This window comes from Symphalangus syndactylus, chromosome 1 (genome assembly GCF_028878055.3).
Source record: "Symphalangus syndactylus isolate Jambi chromosome 1, NHGRI_mSymSyn1-v2.1_pri, whole genome shotgun sequence".
In the NCBI taxonomy this organism is placed as follows: Eukaryota; Metazoa; Chordata; class Mammalia; order Primates; family Hylobatidae; genus Symphalangus; species Symphalangus syndactylus.
In genome coordinates this window covers 54,477,045-54,497,083 of record NC_072423.2, presented here as the reverse complement: position 1 = coordinate 54,497,083, position 20,039 = coordinate 54,477,045, and the positions used below count along the sequence as shown (strand labels likewise).

Here is a 20,039-nt window from a genome sequence, read left to right as displayed (position 1 = left end):
CAGATTCCTAATGCCATGATGAAGCTTGTAAAGGCTTTCTAGGGGCAGGATACAAGTGATGAAAGCTGGAGGTATGTTAGACCAGCCAAGAGTAGCTTCTGCAGCAGAGCTTCATTGACAACCTTAGAAAAGAACAAACTGTAAAAGATATCTATTTATTATACGCAAAATACGTTTTTTGGAAAATGGATTTCAGCCATGCCTCAATGACTTCCATGAGATTCCTAGTGCGGCTCTGCCCATGTTCTGTAATTAGGGTTCAAACAGACTCCAACATCCTGGGAATGATTGCTTCCTGTTCTTCCTGCTTCCACTTTTCCTAACTTCAAATATGAACTGCTTTTTATCAACACAGAGAATTCACTCAGGTGTTTCAGTTACAAATCTTAGCTCATAGAAGCAACTGTGCTTAATAAATGTCTTTCCTTTTCTTTTTTCTTTTCTTTTTTTTTTTTTTGAGACAGAGTTTCACTCTTTTTGCCCAGTCTCGAGTACAATGGTGCGATATCAGCTCACTGCAACCTCTGCCTCCTGGATTCAAGCAATTCTCCTGCCTCAGCCTCCATAGCGGGATTACAGGTGCCCACTAGCATTCCCAGCTAATTTTTGTATTTTTAATAGTGACAGGGTTTTGCCATGTTGGCCAGGTTAGTCTTGAACTCCTGACCTCAGGTGATCTGCCCCACCTTGGCCTCCCAAAGTGCTGGGATTACAGACTTGAGCCATTGTACCCAGCCTGTCTTTATTTTTCTATAATCATACTTTTTTCTTTTAAAATTTTTATTGATATATAATTGTTTATATTTTGGGAGTACATATGATGATCTGATACCTATATACAATGTATAATAATCAAATTAGGGTGATTAGGGTATCCATCAACGCAAACATTTATCCTTTCTTTGTGTTGGGAACATTTCAAGTAATCTTTTCTTGCTATTTAAAAATATATAATAAATTGTTAGCTATAATTTACCTACTGTACTATCAAATACTAAATCATTTATTTTATCTAACTGTACTTTTGTACCCCTTAACCAACTTCTTTTCATCTCTTCCTCCTCCCTTCCCTTCCCTTCCTAGCCTCTGGTGACTACCAATCTACTTTCTACCTCCATGAGATAAATATTTTTTTAGCTCCCAGATATGAGTAAGAACATTTGATATTTGTTTTTCTGTGCCTGGATTATTTCACTTATAATGACCTCCAGTTCCATTCATGTTGCTGAAAATGACAGATTTCTTTTTTATGGCTGAATAATATTCCATTGTGTGTATAGACCACATGTTCTTTATCCATTTATATGTTGACAAATACTTAGGTCGATTCTATATCTTGGGTATTACAAATAGTGCTGTAATAAACGTGGGAGTGCAGATATCTCTTCAATTTACTGATTTCCCTTCTTTTGGATATATCCTCAGCAATGGAATTGCTGGATCATACGGGAGTCCTATTTTTAGTTTTTTGAGGAACTTCTATACTGTTTTCCATAATATCTCTACTACTTTACATTTTCACAGTGTACAAGTCTTCCTGTTTCTCCACAACCTTTCCAGAATTTGTTATCTTTTGTTTTTTTTTTTCGATAATAACCATTCTAACTCAGGTAAGATGATATCTTATTGTGGTTTTGATTTGCATTTCCCTGATGATTTGTGGTGTTGAGCATTTCTTCATATAGCTATTAGCAATTTGTGTATCTTTTCTGAGAAATATCTGTTCAGGTCTTTTGCTCATTTTAAAATCAGATTATTTGTTTTTTTGGTATTGAGTTGTTTTAGTTCTTTATATATCCCAGTTCTTAATCCCTTGTCAGATGGATAGTTTGCAAACATTTTCTCCCATTCTGTGAGTTGTTTCCTCACTTTATTGAGTGTTTCCTTTGCTGTGTAGAAGCTTTTTAGCTTGATGTAATCCCATTTGTCTGTTTTTGCTTTGGTTGCCTGTGTCTTTGGGGTCTTACCCCCCAAAAATCTTTGCCCAGACTAATATCCTAGAGCATTTCTATAATGTTTTCCTTGAGTAGTTTTATAGTTTCAGGTCTTACATTTAAATCTTTTTTTGTTTGTTAGTTTGTTGGGTTTTTTTTTTTTTTTTTTTTTTGAGACAGAGTCTTTTTCTGCCACCCAGGCTGGAGTGCAGTGGTGCGATCTCAGCTCACTGCAACCTCTGCCTCCTGGATTCAAGCAATTCTCCAGCCTCAGCCTCTAGAGTAGCTGGGATTACAGGTGTGCACCACCACACCCAGCTTATTTTTGTATTTGTAGTAGAGACAGGGTTTCACCATGTTGGCCAGGCTGGTTGCGAACTCCTGACCTTGTGATCTGCTCACCTCGGCCTCCCAAAGTGCTGGGATTCCAGGTGTGAGCCACCGTGCCCGGCCACATTTAAATCTTTAATCCACTTTGGGTTGATTTTTGTATATGATGAAAGACAGAGATCTAGTTTTATTCTTCCGTATATGGATATGCAGTTTCTCAGTGCCATTTATTAAGAGATTGTCCTTTCCTCAGTGTAAGTTCTTGGCATCTGGTTTCTCTGGGTTCTCTACTCTGTTCCATTGGTCTGTTATAATAATTGATATTTTAGGTTCCCATTCACATAGATGTCAAAAATTTAATTGCGGCTAATTCAGGATTCACATTTTACCTTTAGGCTTGTGCCTAACCTTAATTAACAGTCCCAATGCATTGGGAAGGTCCCTTATGATCCCTGATGTCATCTATCCTCACAGGCATCCTCTAAAATGTCAGTCCCTCTGTCTGGTCCTCATTTGTGATTCTGTGCAGCCTGCAATGGAGACATCCTTATTCCTATCCACATGGCTCTTCAGGCATGACAGCTTTTTCTGATACTTCTGTGCTTCCCTTGGCCTCAGGAGTTATTTTCCTCTTCCCAAGATGTGCCTTCTTCTGTAGAGTCCCTTTGCTTCCTTGTAGCTCTAGCCAAGAAACAGGACCATTTGATTTTGGATCCTGTAATATATCTAGGGGATCTCAGGGATCAAGTGAAGAACTGACTATAACTACAGTTTTCAGTTTTCCCATTTAATTCTCATCTTACCCTCATAGGGTGGGAAGGGCTGGCTTGTACTCAAGAAGCAACCTCTCAAACCCCTTGTCTATGCTACACGTCTCTTGATAGTCTTTCTGTTGGCACAAAATGGGGTGAAGGCTAAGCTGGAGAGAGGAAGGGGAAACTAGAAAAAAATTAGTTTTTTTTTTTTTTTTTTTGAGATGGAGTGTCATTCCGTTGCCCAGGTTGGAGTGCAGTGGAGTGATCTCGGCTCACTGCAACCTCTGCCTCCCAGGTTCAAGTAATTCTCCTGCCTCAGCCTCCCAAGTAGCTGAGATTACAGACATGCACCACCACACCTGGCTAATTTTTGTATTTCTAGTAGAGATGGGGTTTCACTGTGTTGGCCAGGTTGGTCTCGAACTCCAAACCTCAGGTGATCCACCCACCTTGACCTCCCAAAGTGCTGGGATTACACGTGTGAGCCACCATGGCCAAAAATTAGTATTTGAAAAATATTATCCTGCATCATAAGTAAGTTGAATATGAAGCCATGGGAACTGAGAGAACAGGTTGTTTCTGAAGAGAAATTATCCCAAGAAAAGAAGGAAAAAGTGAGAAAGAATTAAGAGATGGATTGGGAACATTATTTTATTAGAAAATCAGTGACCATTCCTACTTTTATGACCCATGTCTCACCAGTGTTTGCTTGATGGGAATTTTTAGGGATGAGGTACATTGCTATCTTACTATTTTATATGTGAATAACGGGTGTGCCTGATTTCTAGCACATTAATGGATTTTATAAGTCAATAAATTATAGGCACTCAATGATTTTTATTAAATGAGTGAATGATAAAAAGCAGTGGACATAACTGGATATATTAAAGCAGGAGCTATATGAGCAGGAGGAGTTTCATAAGATCAAGATTAAAAATTAATTTGATATATATATTTTTTGCTTAAGTGGTGTTTACTAGTCTTAGGGACCAGTACATATACATTAGAGAATGTATTCATTAAGAAGTCTCAGCCAGGCACTTAATTGTTGACACAGGAAAAAAAAAAGCCAACAAACCAACTCCGCAGAGCTGTGTTAAAAATACTGGACTTTCATCCCTTGATTGGAGGTATTACTACAGCGTCAAGCTGACCTGCAATATGGATCATTGAGATCAAAGGCTATAAATTACAATGTTTGCCTTTAAAGAAGTCAATTCAACCGTGAATGTCATAGTTAGCTACTTTCAACTGGAAGCTACAACATGGATTTATGGAATCTGTCTTGGTTTCTGTTCTTGGATGCTCTTCTCGTGATTTCTGGCTTGGTAAGGAAACAATATATAGAAAACAATTTAAAAATTTTGTGGCAGTTGATATTGATTGTTAAAGAACAAATGTTTGTTATTTTTTTGTTTTTTATACATCTTGAAATGTTGATCTCAAATGAGTGTTTCTTCTTGGAGATTAGGGGTGGGCAGGGTGTAGGGAGTGACAAATAGCCACACCAGAGTAGAGACATTGATATAAAGTTATGTTTTCCTTTTAGTTTCATCATTGTGTAACAAGTTTTCTTTCGATGAGATTATAAATGTGAATTTTGAAAATCATTCCATTTTTACTGCTGAATGAAATGCAGATTGCTGCGCGTAACTTGAGACATGAATGAGTGTCACAGGCACCATCAGTACTTACAAAGTTTTATAACGTGGTATTTCTCTTCTGCTTCTTCATCAATTTAGACTAATCCTTCTACAATTTGGACTAATCTTTTCTGTCAGGTAGTTTGTATCACAAACCAACCCAAGGTTTTAAAATGAAGTTTCAAATGGCTAGTGGAAAACCTTCAGTTGTTATTTTAAAATAACAATTATTATATTGGGGTGACATTCTATGAATAGGAACTAGAGCATTGCAAACAAGAGATACTGATGAATACATGTTAAACTGTAATTAGGAATAAATCCTTGATAATTTTATTCTGTAGGTGCACTGCCATTCCTCTATGAGTGTATGCCCGTGTGTGGTTATAGTGTGAAACATGCAAAGCAGTTGTTAATGTCAAAAATGATGGTAACCATCCATCCAGTTTATTCCCACATTTTGTTAAACACTCCAAATGATTCTAGTATTTAGATATGTAAGCTGTATTTGAATAAAATTGTACTTTACACTTTTGTGACAATTTATTATAGCTTACAATTCTTCTTTCACATTATATACTGTAACTCTCACAATACCCATGCAAGGCAGGTACTGATCATATTTTATGGATAGTCTGAGTACCTGGAAGGTGAACTGAATTACCCTTAGTTAGTAGAACCGGTAACATAACCTAGACAGTCCTATGAGCTTTTTAATTCAATTACACTAAGACATTTCTCAGGTTTACTTTTTTTTTTTTTTTCCTTTGGACATGTAGTCTGAGTTTCATTGACCATTTGTGGAGAACCTATTTTCAGAAAAAAAAATTAATCACAAAATGTGCCCTTTTTTAAAAAATATTTGTATTGTCTTTGAAGGCAGAATTATTCTGGGAGAAACACGAACGCAAAATAACTTGATTAATGAGTCTTGAATAACATTTCTTTTTAAAGAATTGTTATAAATTACAGTATTATTTCAACACTGAGAATAAATTATTTGGTTTTTCAAACATTGCTCCATGAATGCTTTAGAAAATCACGTGTGAAGTGAGCACTTAGTTGAGAGCTAGAGTCTTATGTTCTGCCTTTTTTCCCCCAATTTTTGAAGTTTGTTTCTTGTTTCCTTCACCTTCAAATTGATTTAACAGGCAGTTTCATTTTCCACATGAAATGAGAAGACCCTTTGGTCAAAAAGTCATCTTAAACTTCAATTTAGCCATCCTAAATACATGTCAGGAAGTAATCCATAATATTAATGACAAAACAAACAAACAACAAATGGTTAGATATAAACTGAATCCAAGAAGACCATTCATGGGCATTATAATAATATGTTTTGTTTATGTGTTTATTTCCCAGCCAACTCCAGAAAACTTTGGTGAGTCTATTTTGAGTTTTGCTCTAGGTTATAGAGAACCTAGGACATATTTAATGCTAAACATCATACATAATTACATATGCATAATTGATGCATAATTGCATTGAACTTTGATCTAACACTGGATTCTTTTGATTTATGGGGGACATTTTATTGTCCATGTTCCAGAGTTCATATGCCCAGCAGAGAAATAGATGGTGGTATAGGAAAGGCCAAGCACAGTGACTGACACATAGACATCCCATAAATGCTTGCTATTATTGTTTTTGTTATTTTGTGTCAAATCAGATGGACCTAATAATAACAGTCTACTCAGTATTCATTTGCATACTCAGAGATTTGGCCATATTATGTACACCTTTGCAACTTAAAATAGTAATTCAAGTTTAACTTAAGAATTTTGCTTGAAAGTTCCAAGGTATACTACTAGCAAGTGATATACATGTATGAGTAGATTGGGCTAGTTTGACCAAATTTAATCATTTGTTTCCTATTTAATCTAGTCTTCTAGTCTTTCAAATTAAGCTTAATAATATACAGAGCAACCAATTTCTTATTCCTGAAGTCATTTGACATGCAAGAATTGTCGATAGGACAGAATATATACATAAAAGCTCTTTAGAGCCCAACCTGGCTCATAGGAGATTCTTAATCAATCAATCAATCAATCAATCAGTCAATCAATGTATGTTGAGTCTGAATCTAGTAGTCACTTACCTGAGGCCAAAAGAAACTCGCTTATTTCTGATTATATAAATGATAAAGGTTTTCTCCTTTTATAAACATAATGTTCAATTTTTTTGTTGTTGTTTTAATCAAAGACGTAGATGGCGGAATGGACCAGGACATATTTGATATCAATGAAGGTTTGTGGATTTCTTTTACATAATCTCTTAAGTAGAGAGGTTGAATCCAATTTGCTAACATGAATTTTTATCTTTACTCTTAGGTTTGGGACTGGATCTTTTTGAGGGTGACATCAGACTTGATAGGGTGAGTTAAAAAGTATAAGGAAGAATCTTCCATTAACCACTGCAAGCCAAATTCAGAGTAACTGAGAAAGATTAGACAGCATGAATTTTGTTAAGCTTAACTATCTCTAAGGGTGCAGAATCATGGTTACACATTTATTCAATGAATATATTATACTTAAAGAAATGCATATAATTGTGTCTTCATCTTTCATTACTCAGATTTCTGTGTGGTTCAAGCCACCATAACTCATTACATATGTCTTAGTCTTATTGATTTGATTAATTTTCATTATTGGAGCAATATGACATTTTGATTTTAAAATAGGACCTCACAGATTCAATCTAGTGGAGGCAAAATTAAACTGAATTTGTAAACATCTTCAATGAATCAGGCTTTTTACTACAATAAATAGATTTTGGACTTCTATCCTGGCCTTAGCTAAAAATAATGTTGCCAAGTTAAGACCCTCCCAAACCTATTCATAAAGAGTGCTGATTCTCATCTAAGTCATCATGCCACACAGATAAACACAAGAACCTTGCATGTAGATTAGGGGGACTAAAAAGTTCACTATCATGAAAGCACTATTTTTTTCAGTGTTCTCTCACAGAATGGAAATAAGCACTATTTTTCAAAAGACAAGATATAGTTTATTGCCGACTAGATTGAAAAATATTAAGAAACTTACTACTTACTATCCCTTTTGGTGATGATAGAGAGAAACTAGGATGCTTGTTTAGGAATGTGTTTAGAACATGTTATTATACTGGAGAGTGTATAAATTTGAAAAAAAGAAAGAAGACAATTTGATAAGAGCTAACATAGAGCTAACATAGTTTAAAATATGTGGCTGGGCTAGGTGGCTCACGCCTGTAATCCCAGCACTTTGGGAGGCTGAGGCGGGCAGATCACGAGGTCAGGAGATCGAGACCATCCTGGCTAACACAGTGAAATCCCCTCTCTACTAAAAATACAAAAAATTAGCCAGGCGTGGTGGTGGGCGCCTGTAGTCCCAGCTACTTGGGAGCCTGAGGCAGGAGAATGGCGTGAACCCAGGAGGCGGAGCTTGCAGTGAGCCGAGATTGTGCCACTGCACTCCAGCCTGGGCAACAGAGCGAGACTCCGTCTCAAAAAAAAAAAAAAAATGTACACCATGTGGCCTAGAAATTATCCAGTAGATCTTTTCCTGTAAAATGCTGCTCTTCCTTCCAACACAGTCCTGAGTCACTCCCTTACTTCCTATATCATAAGCACCAACATCCCTCACAGTCCTCCCACCCCCAGGAAACAGAGCTGCAGTGTCCCAGGCTTAGTCCCGAACCTACTCTTCTATCTGTGCTCTCTCTTGATCTCACCTTGGTCCAGGGATTTAAATGTCATCTCCATGCCAATGAATCCAAAGGCATATCTCTGGTCCTCTCCTTTCCCTGAGCTCCAGACTGGTCTATCCGAGCACTAATTTGCCAGCTCCACTTGAATGTCTACAAGATATCTCAAACCTAAGGTGTCCTCTGATCAGGTGAACTCTGACCTTCCCCTCAAACTGTTCCTCCCCACTCTCCTCTCTTCATAAAGTCATCCTCACAACCTGACTCTACTCAACTGAACACATAAAAACCTCGAGAGTCATCTTTGCTTCTCCTCTCTCCTTCACTCCCCATCCAGCCCGTCAGCAAGTTCTGTCATTTCTAGCTCTAACATACACTGCAAATCGTCCACTTTTCTCCATCACTCTAATTCAGGCCCCATCATCTCTTGCCTGGCTTTTTCCATTAGCCTCCTAATTTGTCTTTCTATTTCAGATATTGTTCCTCTATAATCTTTTCCACCCTGTTACTTGTCCCTATCTCTCACAGCAAAGTCATTTTTCAAATAGGCAGGGACTTCATTTCACCTCTTGGCTTGAAACTCTTCCATAGTTGCCTATGGGTTTAGAATCATCTCCGGATTTAGCCCTAGCCTTCTAAGCCTAGCACGCCTTAGCTCCTGCTTCTGTCCTCCCCTCTCCCCTCCCCTCTCCTCTCTTTTCCTCTCCTCTTATCTCATCCATGTTCTCTCTTAGACTCATCAGGCTACTGGTCTCAACACATATTCAAAACATCCCAGGCATATTCCCACCTCAGAACCAGAACAACTAATGTTCCCTCTGCCTGAAACCACCTTCCCAGGACCCCTTTTAATGCTGGCTCTGTCTTGCGATTCCTATTTCCCCTTAAATATCATCCCTGCAGAGAGGCCTGTCTTGATCACTCCATCTCATGTACTCCCTCATCCCTGTGCCCTTGTTCACATCTCTCTTTCTAATTTCCTCCCTATTGAATTCATCCTGCTTAAACATTTTTTTTTACATACTCTTTCTCTCCTCCACTAGATATAAGCTCCATGAAGCCAGAGACCTTTATTACCAAGGAATCTCTATTCTCTAGGACAATATTCAATTTGTGGACTAAGTAAATACATTAGTAAAATATTACTCATTTTCTATTATACAGTCTAAAATCCTTTAAAAATTTTTGAAAACTTTGGCCCAGCTCATGTGTGACTTTTTCTGATATTGTGAGATCCAGATTATCAAGGTCTTGCTATCACTGTTTTCTAGCAAATTTTTAATCTTTAAGTATAGGAAACTAACCTATATATCTACCAATATTTGTAGTTCAGTTTTCCAACAGTTATTTTTTGCATTATTCCTTCTTCAACTGTATTAACAAAATTAATGATAGAAATTAGTAATTTCTTCCTAGAAACTTTGTTATATTATGATAAAAGTGGGGCTACATACACACACACACACACACACACACAATTTGTTTGTGCGAACTGGGAGAGCTTTAAACTTCATTTATTTCTAGATTAACTACTGTTGTTTCCTAAGTGTTTGCCTTATTTGTTTAACTAGCCCTTTTGCATTTATTGTTGACAGGCACAAATTAGAAATTCCATCATTGGAGAAATGTATAGATGGCCTCATACCATTCCATATGTTCTAGAAGATAGCTTGGGTTAGTATGCACCTTGGAGTATTCATAACTAATGTATATTTCTGACAAAATATGATTACAGTGTTTCAAAGGGTGGGCTTATATGGTCTTTAAGGTTTTGTTTGGTTTGCTCCTTTGTGTGGCTATGTACATTTACTTTGAAAACAAACGAGCAAAACGAACAATGAAAGTAACCTAAATGACTCTGTCTGAAATATTTACAGTGTCTTGACCAATATAGCAATGAGTTCAACCAACATTTATGGAGAGCCTACTCTGTTATGCTAGGGACATAACGATTAGGGAGCCAGTCTTTTTTTGTGGGGGAGGGGCTCTACATCATATATTCATTGAACCAGTGCAAAAACATCTTTTGGAGAGCAGACAGGCCAGGCCAGGGTCCCAGGAGGATGCTGGGGGTGCAGTGAGGGTGAAACATGGAAGAAGAGGGCGTTGCTTCCTCTTCCCATGGCAGGTATGCTCCCTTCTCCTAGAGTCTGGATCCCTGGTGAGTGGGGCCACTGACTGACTGTCCGTCTGCCTGTCCCTCTCTATCCCTGCAAGTTCGGGAAAGAAGGGTCATTGGCAGCCCGGGGCTGGGAACCCAGGTCCTCTGGTGCCCCCGCTGGCTCGGGCTTGGTGGCCTCGGGCTCCTTGGCCTTATCCCTGTTTCTTCTGGCCTTCTGGAGCTGCTGTCACTGCGCCACCTCGGCTTTCAGATTCTCCAAGTCTTTTTGGCTGAGAGGAATGAAGAGGATGCCATTGATGTCTTTGAACTGCTCCAAGACGCTGGCCATGCCGGGGGCTGTGAAGTTGAGGGGCAGGATGTTGTTGCTGGAGCCGTTGCGATAGATCTTATGCACGGTGCGCCACAGGGCCGCGGCTGGCTGGGTCAGGCACTTGAGGTACTCAGAGCTCTCCTTGGTCTTCTCCTGGTCCTTGTCCAGCTGGGTCTTACGGAGTGTGTGCAGCCCTTTCTTCTGGTGCTGCAGGGCCGACCGGAACTCAGCTTTGCTCTAATAGACCCAGGTGACGAGGTGGTGGCCAAGGGCCACCTTGAGGGCTTTGGGCCCGTGGTACTTGGTGCTGATGGCCAGCCCGTTGTCCAGGAAGCACAGCGACAGGTCGTACTCCATCACCCTGTGCAGCACCCGCCTGATGTTGTCCAGCACGCCACCTTGGGGTGTCTTCCCCAAGCACCAGCGCGTGAGGTAGCGGGTGCCCTGCAGCAGGCTCAGGTCCGAGGACAGCTGCCTGCTGGTGAAGCAGTGCAGGGCCAGGTGCATGTTTTCCTGGATGGTGTTGGGGTGTTCGATGCCCCATCACCCGCACGCTCATCAGCACTGCCTTCTGCTGGCTTCTCAGGGCCTCTGCATACTTGCCCATGATGTAGTGGAGTCGGGCAAGGAGGTGCAGGCAGGCGCAGATCTCCACGTGCACGGCTCCCTACACTTTGTTAAGCAGGTGCAGGGCCTGACTGATGGGCCCACAGGGAGCCAGTCTTTATTTTAAAGCAGTGGTTCCCCCTATGATCAATTACACATATGAGAAAATGCATAAAATAACCAACTAAACAAAATTTGAGGAACTGGCATTGTTTTATCAACATTTTATTTTGCCAGGTCAGGAACTTAAACAACAAGCTAGCATGATAAAAGAGCTTTCATCATCCTCTTTTCTTACAATAAATAATGTTATTAGTGTAATATTAAAATGTTAAAAAGTCAGAAGAACCAAATCCAAAACTAAGAACAGCTTTTCTATACAAGAAATTTAAATGTGTTGGAAAACTCTAAACATGGTCTTCATTTTAATCTATGGACTAGTGACAATGATGTCACTGACCAGCATTGGCTTAGAAATTGCTGTTTGGGAAAAGTTTGAGTAAAAACCCTGCTATAGTTTTTTAATTTTTAATTTTATTTTTCATTTTTTTTTTGTTTTTGAGACAGAGTCTTGCTCTGGAATGCAGTGGCACGATCTCAGGCTGGAGTGCAGTGGCATAATCTCGGCTCACTGCAACTTCTACCTCCCAGGTTTCAGCGATTCTCCTGCCTCAGCTTCCTGAGTAGCTGGGATTACAGGCATGTGCTAGCTCACCTGGCTAATTTTTGTATTTTTAGTAGAGACAGGCTTTCACCATCATCCAGGCTGGTCTCGAATTCCTGGCCTCAAGTGATCTGCCTGCCTCGGCTTCCCAAAGTGCTGGGATTACAGGTATGAGCCACTGCACCCAGCCTGTTATAGTTTTTTAAAATTTCAACTTTTATTTTAGATTCAGGGGGTACGTGTGCAGGTTTGTTACATGGGTGTGTTGCATAATGCTGAGATTAGGGGTACAAATGAACCCATCACCCAGGAGTTGAGCATAGCACCCAATAGGTGGCTTCTTCAACCCTTTTCTCCCTCCCTTTCCCCTCTTGTAGTCCCCAGTGTCTTTTGTTCTCATCTTTACATCCATGTGTATGCAATATTTAGCTCCCACTTATGGGAAGACATATGGTATTTGAAAACCCTGCTATTTTCCTTAAAGATCATGTATTTCAGTGGAGATTCACATAAATCAAAAGTGAATTATGATAGAATGGAATAAACATTATGATTAGTGATATGTTCAAAGAGCTATGGGAACACATTGGAGGGGCATTAAACTCAACCTGGATAGAAAAGCATATGCATTATAAGCAGAGGATACTATATAGCAGGACTGCCATGAAGATTGTATAAGTTGTACACCATACAACTGACATGACCTCCTGGAGCTGGTGCCGCCATGCCACCTCAGCTTTCAGATTCTCCAAGACTTTTTGACTGAGAGGAATGAATGAAGAATGTCATTAATGACGTAGAGCTGCTTCAAGAGGCTGCTCTCAGGTGGCTGGGCCAGGAAACAAGTGGAGCTGATACCAGGTTTACGTTCTTTCTGTTCACCAGGAGGCATTTGTTTCTTTGTGTGAAAGTGCTGTTCACCCATCTGGCCAGCCAGCAACTGCAGCACCTGCTCAGGTGTAGTGCCTCTTTCTAATTGGCACACAGGCACCATGTGGGCTAGTGTGGCCTCTTATAGCAAGGGAAGGGTGCTTTAGCCAGATGCACCACGATCTGCTAAGTCTTGAAGAAGGGAGAAAATCCTGAGCTGGAATTTAGATTGAGAGTGGGGAGATGGAAAGTTGAGCAGGTAGGCAGAACCCAAATGGGAAGGACTTGGGTCTTTCCCGTGTTAAAGAACTTGTTGTGTATACTAATGACATGGAGCCACCAAAAGTATTATTGTGGCAGTGAGGTTGTTAAAATTGCAGTTTAAAATAATCGCTTGGGTTGAAGTATAGAAGATGTGTCATTAGTGGGGTAAAAAGAAGATAGGGGGACCAGTTAGAAAACTACTGAGGAAATTCAGAGAAATAATTAAGAGATTCCTAACCAAGATAAATCTAAAAGCTATTTGGGATGCATTTGTTAGATTTAGTGATTGACTGTAAGAGGTCAAGAAGAAGGTGGGTGTAGGGAAAGAGATTCTAGTGCTCAGGATTCAGTCCTGGGTAGCTGAGTGGATGGTAATATCTTTAACAAGAATGGAGAATTTAACCTTGAGGAGCATGAGACAGAGAAGTGTGGTGGAAATTAGTTTTTGGCATGCAGAATTTGAAATGCATCAGAGTCACTGTGGTGGAGATACCAAATAAATTGTTGGTATACGACCTGGTCATTCAAGGTCAAGAAATGTTTGGGAGTTATTAGGATATAAGAGATGGTTGAAGCCGTGAGTATGGATGAGCATTTCACACAGTGCCTTGCATAGAGCAGGTGCTCCATAGATAACTGGATTTTATTGATTTATCCTGGAAGGTTGTGTTGAGTAAGTAAGAAGATGGTCGAGAATGAAACTCAGTGCCATTTTTTTGGAACTGGTATAGAAGGAAGATCTGGTGGAAGTTATTGAGAAGGGGGAATTGGCCAGAAACATAGATGAAAAACTAACAGTAGGGTAGGGAAAGCCAGGGCAGGAGTAGTTAGCGGGGTTGGAAGCCATAAAGAGCACAGGGAGCATGAGGAGAGAAAGATGTTCATTGACTTTTGGAATCAGGAACCTGAAAGATTTTGAATATACATGTTTTTTGGTCTAGTCTTTTTTTTTTTTTTTTTTTTTTTGAGACGGAGTCTCGCTCTTTCACCCAGGCTGGAGTGCAGTGGCGCGACCTCGGCTCACCGCAGGCTCCGCCCCCCGGGGTTCACGCCATTCTCCTGCCCCAGCCTCCCTTGTAGCTGGGACTACAGGCGCCTGCCACCTCGCCCGGCTAATTTTTTTTTGTATTTTTAGTAGAGACGGGGTTTCACCGTGTTAGCCAGGATGGTCTCGATCTCCTGACCTTGTGATCCGCCCGCCTCGGCCTCCCAAAGTGCTGGGATTACAGGCGTGAGCCACCGCGCCCGGCCTGGTCTAGTCTTTTGATTAAAAAATTTTTAAGTTCTTTTGTTTTAATTCTTCCTTTCCTTTCCTTTCCTTCCTTCCTTCCTTCCTTCCTTCCTTCCTTCCTTCCTTCCTTCCTTCTTTCCTTCCTTCCTTCTTTCTTTTTTGAGATGAGTTCTCATTCTATCACCCAGGCTTCAACCTCTGCCTCCCAGGCTCAAGTGATCCTCCCACCTCAGCCTCCCAAGTATCTGGGACCACAGATGCATGCCACCATGCCCAGCTAATTTTTTGTATTTTTGGTAGAGATGGGGTTTCACCAGGCAATCCACCAACCTCGGCCTCCCAAAGTGTTGGGATTACAGGCGTGAGCCACCACATCCAGTTATATTTCTTTTTTTTTTTTAAAAAATTATTCTCCTAAGTATGTTCCATGAAAGATTAGGGAGCTTTAATTTTATATATCTCTTAGGCTATTTTTTTTTGCCATGTATTTAACCAAAGCCATCTAACCTTATGAGCTTTATTTATTTTTTAAACAACATTATAAACAACATAATGAATGCCTTGAAGATAAGAGCTATTTTTCATCTTGCAAATTGGGGGATTACCATAGTCTCTGGCATATTATATGTAATAACATTTTTGAAATAAATTGATAAGCATACGTATATATATAAATGAAAAATGTTAGGTAAAAATTCAGCCTAGATCCTACCATCCAAACTGTGCAAATTTTTACATAGTTATAACTATGATGTCTTAAATTTTTTGTTCTAATTTTTTCACTTAATGTTATTGCATTTTTTCATATTGTATAGTCTTTATAATAGAATCAAACTTCAAATTTTTATAGACCAATTTTTTCAATTATGTGATTTTGATTATTTCTTATTTAGAAAATACCTTTGTTTAATATTGCAGAATTCAACTTGTTTTCTATGTTCAAATTAAGAAAAGTGTCCTTACGTTTCAGAAATATATACCATCTTCAAATGACTCAGACTAAGAAAATTACTAAGCAAGGCCATTCTTACAGGTAGCAAAAGTAAATACCTATGAAGGGTTGATTTCTGGAAGGCCCTATTATTCGGATTCTAGTAGGTCAACCTGTGAAATTCTACCAGTAGGGCTGTAGTCTTCCAGCTTGAACTTCAGATGTTACCTGGCTGGTAGATGCAACTTCCCTGAAAGGAGTAACACTCAAAGCAGCCATTTATACTTTCCAGGGCCTAAGTTATAATTCCTTGCCTTAGCACCAAGGGGGAAAAGGCAGTTGGGGGGGCTGAGGGTAAAGAGTTGGGGATGGAAATGAAGGGGAAGGTGCTAGAAACCTGAAGGGGCTATTAAGGGGAAACAATCCTGAACAGCTGCTTACTGAACTCCTAGGATTGCCAGCAACTTGCCTCATTTTCCAAAGCCTGGCATGGTTCCAAGTGGAGCTTTCTGAATCTATAACGCAAGGTTAACTAAGGCCCTCGGTAAATAAAGGCATATGGAAAACAGATCTTATCTTGGTAAAGGGCCTCAGTGTTTATAAAGCTTTCACGTGTTACTTCGTTTATTAATTCAAGAAACTATCCTCATTAAGTTTTGATAAATGGCCTAAACTAGTATGGTCTTTTATATTCTGTTTAAAACAGTGATATGGTGGTCAGTATTATCATACCTTATTTGAAGGAAATATTACATTTGAAATAATGACCCAAATATGATACTTATAGGACAGAACATTTTGAATGTTACAGCCATGCGTAGATATACACACACACACACACACACACACACACACACACGGCATACTATTTCAGGGTGTTCATAGACCTTCCCATCTCAATGTCCTCAGATTAAAAGCCCAGCTGTGAGGCTTTAAATATATATTATGGCTTCTCAGATTAAGTATGTGGTGGCAATTTATTTTGATTGCCTGTGATCCAATGTCCAATGGATCCAATTTGTAATCCTCTATTCATTAAAATGATAAAAACAATGCTCAATGATGAAAAAGGATTTTGATGACATAATATTTAGTGAAAAAATAGTTGGTAAAATGCTATGTAGATGACTTTATTTTTTATAGAAATATTAACATATGTATGTTATATATGTATTCAAAGACAAAATGTATGGTAAGGGTGATTGATTATTCCTGGATGACAGGATTTTAAATTTCTTTTTATTCATATCAATTTTTTAACTTATTTATAACGATAGTGTATTACTTATGTGGTATTGTAAAAGTCTGAACTTAGTGCCTTTTACAACTTATGGATTTTAGGGTCTTCCCTATGTGAATCCTGTTCTTGATCTTCTTAGACCTGCCTCAACAGAGGCATACCAAGTAATCTTCCTTGAACGTCTATGCAATGGTTACTCAAGTAGGGAGAAAGGAAATGAACATTTGACAAATGCTAATTTTACTTGGAACTTCACCTTTACTTTCTCTTCCTATCCTCACAATATCCTGCAAAGTTGATTTTATTTCCTCACTTAACCGATAATAACACCAAAGCTCCAAAGGTTGATTGAATTGGCAAAAGTTTTATGTCAAAAGCGAGTGGCGAGGATAGGGAAGAACTTAGGTGTGTCTGGTTCCAAAGTCCAAGCACTTTCCCCTCTGCCATACTGTCTCCCACCTCCTGGCAGGCTCCCATCTTTCACTTCACTAGGACCTGGCCCACGTCATGCCTTTCCATGTGCATCTGATACAGCCTGCTCCTCCTGGTCACTCACAAGTTTCTTTTCCTGCATGTTGTTTCTTCCATGCCTCTGCCTTCTTTGAGTTCCATATCCATATCACTCTTATATCCAGAGCATTGGCTCTTACCCCTATTTTGGGCCCTGAACTCACTTGCAGACCTCATGAAAGCTCTCTCTGGAAAATGTGCTTTGCATATGTAGATATGCACACACACACACACACATACACACTTTGCATACTATTTCAGGGTGTTCATAGACTCTCCCATCTCAAGCTCCTCAGATTAAAAGCCCAGCTGTGTGGCTTTAAATACATATTATAGCTTCTCAGATGAAGTGTGTGATGGTGATTATTTATTTTGATTGCCTGTGATCCAATGGATATGTTCTCTGAGGTAAAGAAATGCATTTTTATTGTTTAGTAATGCACCATTAGTGAGTGCTAGAGAAATATGAGGCCAAATAAGGGATCTGAAGAATAAGCAGATATTGTGTATGATTTTCAATGGGCACTGAATTCTAATTTTTGTAAAAATAAAAGACTCAACATTCATGAAGGGACTAACTCATGATAAGCAATATATTGCAATGGCCTGCTTCCATGGAAGATTTTTCAGTGGTGATTGTTTTAATAAGCATATTTTTGTTTGTTTTCTTCCTTCAGAAATGAATGCTAAGGGAGTTATCCTCAATGCATTTGAACGTTATCGCCTAAAAACATGTATTGACTTTAAGCCTTGGGCTGGAGAAACAAACTATATATCAGTGTTCAAGGGCAGTGGGTAAGTTGAAGACTTAGTCTTCTAAGGCATCTAAGGAGAACTCTAGTGCCTGGGACATTACATTGCAGCAATCATCCTAGGCTCTGACCTTTAGGAAGGGGTGGGGACTTTCTTGCTAGTTGCTGGAGAGTAAAAAACAACTGGATCTAGTTTTTGTAGACATAGAAATTATATTCCCATACATGTAACTGCCTTTAGACAAAGTGGAGAGTGGATGGGATTGCATGCTGTCAGACCCACAACCTTGTGAATTTCATACCGTTTGTAATTTACATACTCTTTATCCCTTTCAAGTAAAAAACATAGGTATTTATGTGTGTCCATGTCTGTACTTAAGCTTATTTTAACCTAACCACTCTTATTTCTTGAGTTAAGAAGGCGACAGTATTATTTGTCTTGAGCTCAGCAATTCTGAGTGGTTGCTGTCCCTGTAAAACCCTTGCTAATGGGCACAGGCATAACAAGGAGGATCTCAAAGACTTTGAAATTCACAAGAAAAACCAGGTCTAGACCACCGTGGGGATGATTTGCTCCTATGTAATATCTGGTGTTAGGGCAAGTTCTTTAAAGATCACCTGGTCTGTAAGGTTTTTTAATATTATACAACACCTGGTATATTAGGCCATTCTTGCATTGCTGTACAGAAATATCAGAGACTCGGTAATTTATACAGAAAAGAGGTTTAACTGGCTTTCAGTTCTGCAGGCTTTATAGGAAGCATGGTGTTGACATCTGCTCAGCTTTTGGGGAGGCCTCCGGAAGCTTATAATCATAGTGGAAGGTGAGGGTGGAGCAAGCATGTTGCATGGCAAAAGCAGGAGCCAGAGAGAGAGTGGGGAGGGGGAGGTGCTACACAATTTTAAATGACCAGCTCTCATGAAAACTCACTATTGTGAAGACAGCACCAAGCCATGAGTGGTTCGTCCCATGACTCAAATACCTCTCACAAGGTCCCGCCTCCAGCACTGGGAATTACGGTTCAACATGAGATGTGAGTGGGGACAATTGTCCAAACTACATCACCTGGGTTATGAGAGAAATGCACAGTGTTCAGATGTAAGAGCAAAGGTGGGTAATGAAGTGGACTAGGCAGTGGGGATTCTGCCCTGAGACCCCAGATTGTAACATCCTCCTCCCCCTTTCTTGTAAACTCTCCTATAAGCTGCTGGTCTTCAGTAGGAAATAGGCAGGTTGGGAAGCAAGAACTTTCCATCGGGGCAAACTGTGACCGAATAGCAACGGTTCAACACGAGTTCCTCCATGCTCTGGGATTCTGGCATGAGCAGTCGCGTTCTGACCGGGATGACTATGTCAGGATAATGTGGGACAGAATTCTGTCAGGTACATTTCTCTTTTTTTCCTATGTTTTTAGTTAAGGACTGAATTTCTAAGCATGTGTCCTCTCTTGTCATCTGTGGCAACTGTTAATAATTTTAAAACTTTGATGTTTTGATGTCTTAATTCATTCAGCTCGAACTCATTCTGAGTTATTGGAGCACAAGTATTCCAGAACCCATATGAGCTAGATATGCTCTTAGAAACTGGTTTTGTGGTTCTTAAAGCATATTCAGTCCCACAATATGTTCATGAGTATTATGTGGAACAGAGTCTGTGGCCAGATTAGTTTTGCAGATCCCCAAGTCTTAGTCCATTTTGCACTGCTATAACAAAACACCACAGACTGGGTAATTTATAAAGAACTGAAATTTATTCCTCATTGCTCTGGTGGCTGGAAAGTCCAAAATCAAGGGGTGGGCATTTGACGAGGGCCTTCTTGCTGTGTCAGATACCATGGCAGAGGGAAGAAGAGCAAGGGAGAGTCAGAGAGAAAAAACAGGACCAAATCTGTCCTTTTACAAGGAATCCACTCCTGCAGTAGCAAACCTACTCCTGCAGCAATGGGATTAATCCATTTATGAGACAGAGCCCATGCCCTAATTACCTCTCATTAGGCCCCACCTCCCAACACTGTTGCAGTGGGGATTAGGTTTCCAATACATGCTTTTGGGAGGACATATTCAAGCCATAGCACCTAGGTTAAAAGAAATTAGACTTACTTATCCTGCTATACTGCTCTGAGTGTTTACTAGGTTGACAGGAATTGTAAATCTCTAAGAAAAGGAGCATTTCCCAAAATGATTTGATCACGG

The 20,039-nt window shown here is 39.7% G+C and overlaps 1 protein-coding gene and 1 pseudogene across 2 annotated transcripts in view; one reads left to right on the top strand and one right to left on the bottom strand.

The window, feature by feature from the left end:
* Positions 1-651: 651 nt before the first annotated feature.
* MEP1B (meprin A subunit beta) overlaps positions 652-20,039 on the top strand; it is a 34,524-nt gene continuing 15,136 nt past the window's right edge. For both annotated transcript variants that reach the window (XM_055235131.2, XM_055235123.2), the window contains exons 1-7: positions 652-4,347; positions 6,025-6,043; positions 6,865-6,909; positions 6,993-7,036; positions 9,942-10,020; positions 17,772-17,889; positions 19,052-19,230. In XM_055235131.2, coding sequence (XP_055091106.2) covers positions 4,285-4,347; positions 6,025-6,043; positions 6,865-6,909; positions 6,993-7,036; positions 9,942-10,020; positions 17,772-17,889; positions 19,052-19,230 — 547 coding nt within the window. In that variant the 5' untranslated portion in view covers positions 652-4,284. The remainder of the gene's footprint in view (positions 4,348-6,024; positions 6,044-6,864; positions 6,910-6,992; positions 7,037-9,941; positions 10,021-17,771; positions 17,890-19,051; positions 19,231-20,039) is intronic.
* On the bottom strand, positions 10,231-11,590 carry LOC134731643 (clustered mitochondria protein homolog; annotated as a pseudogene).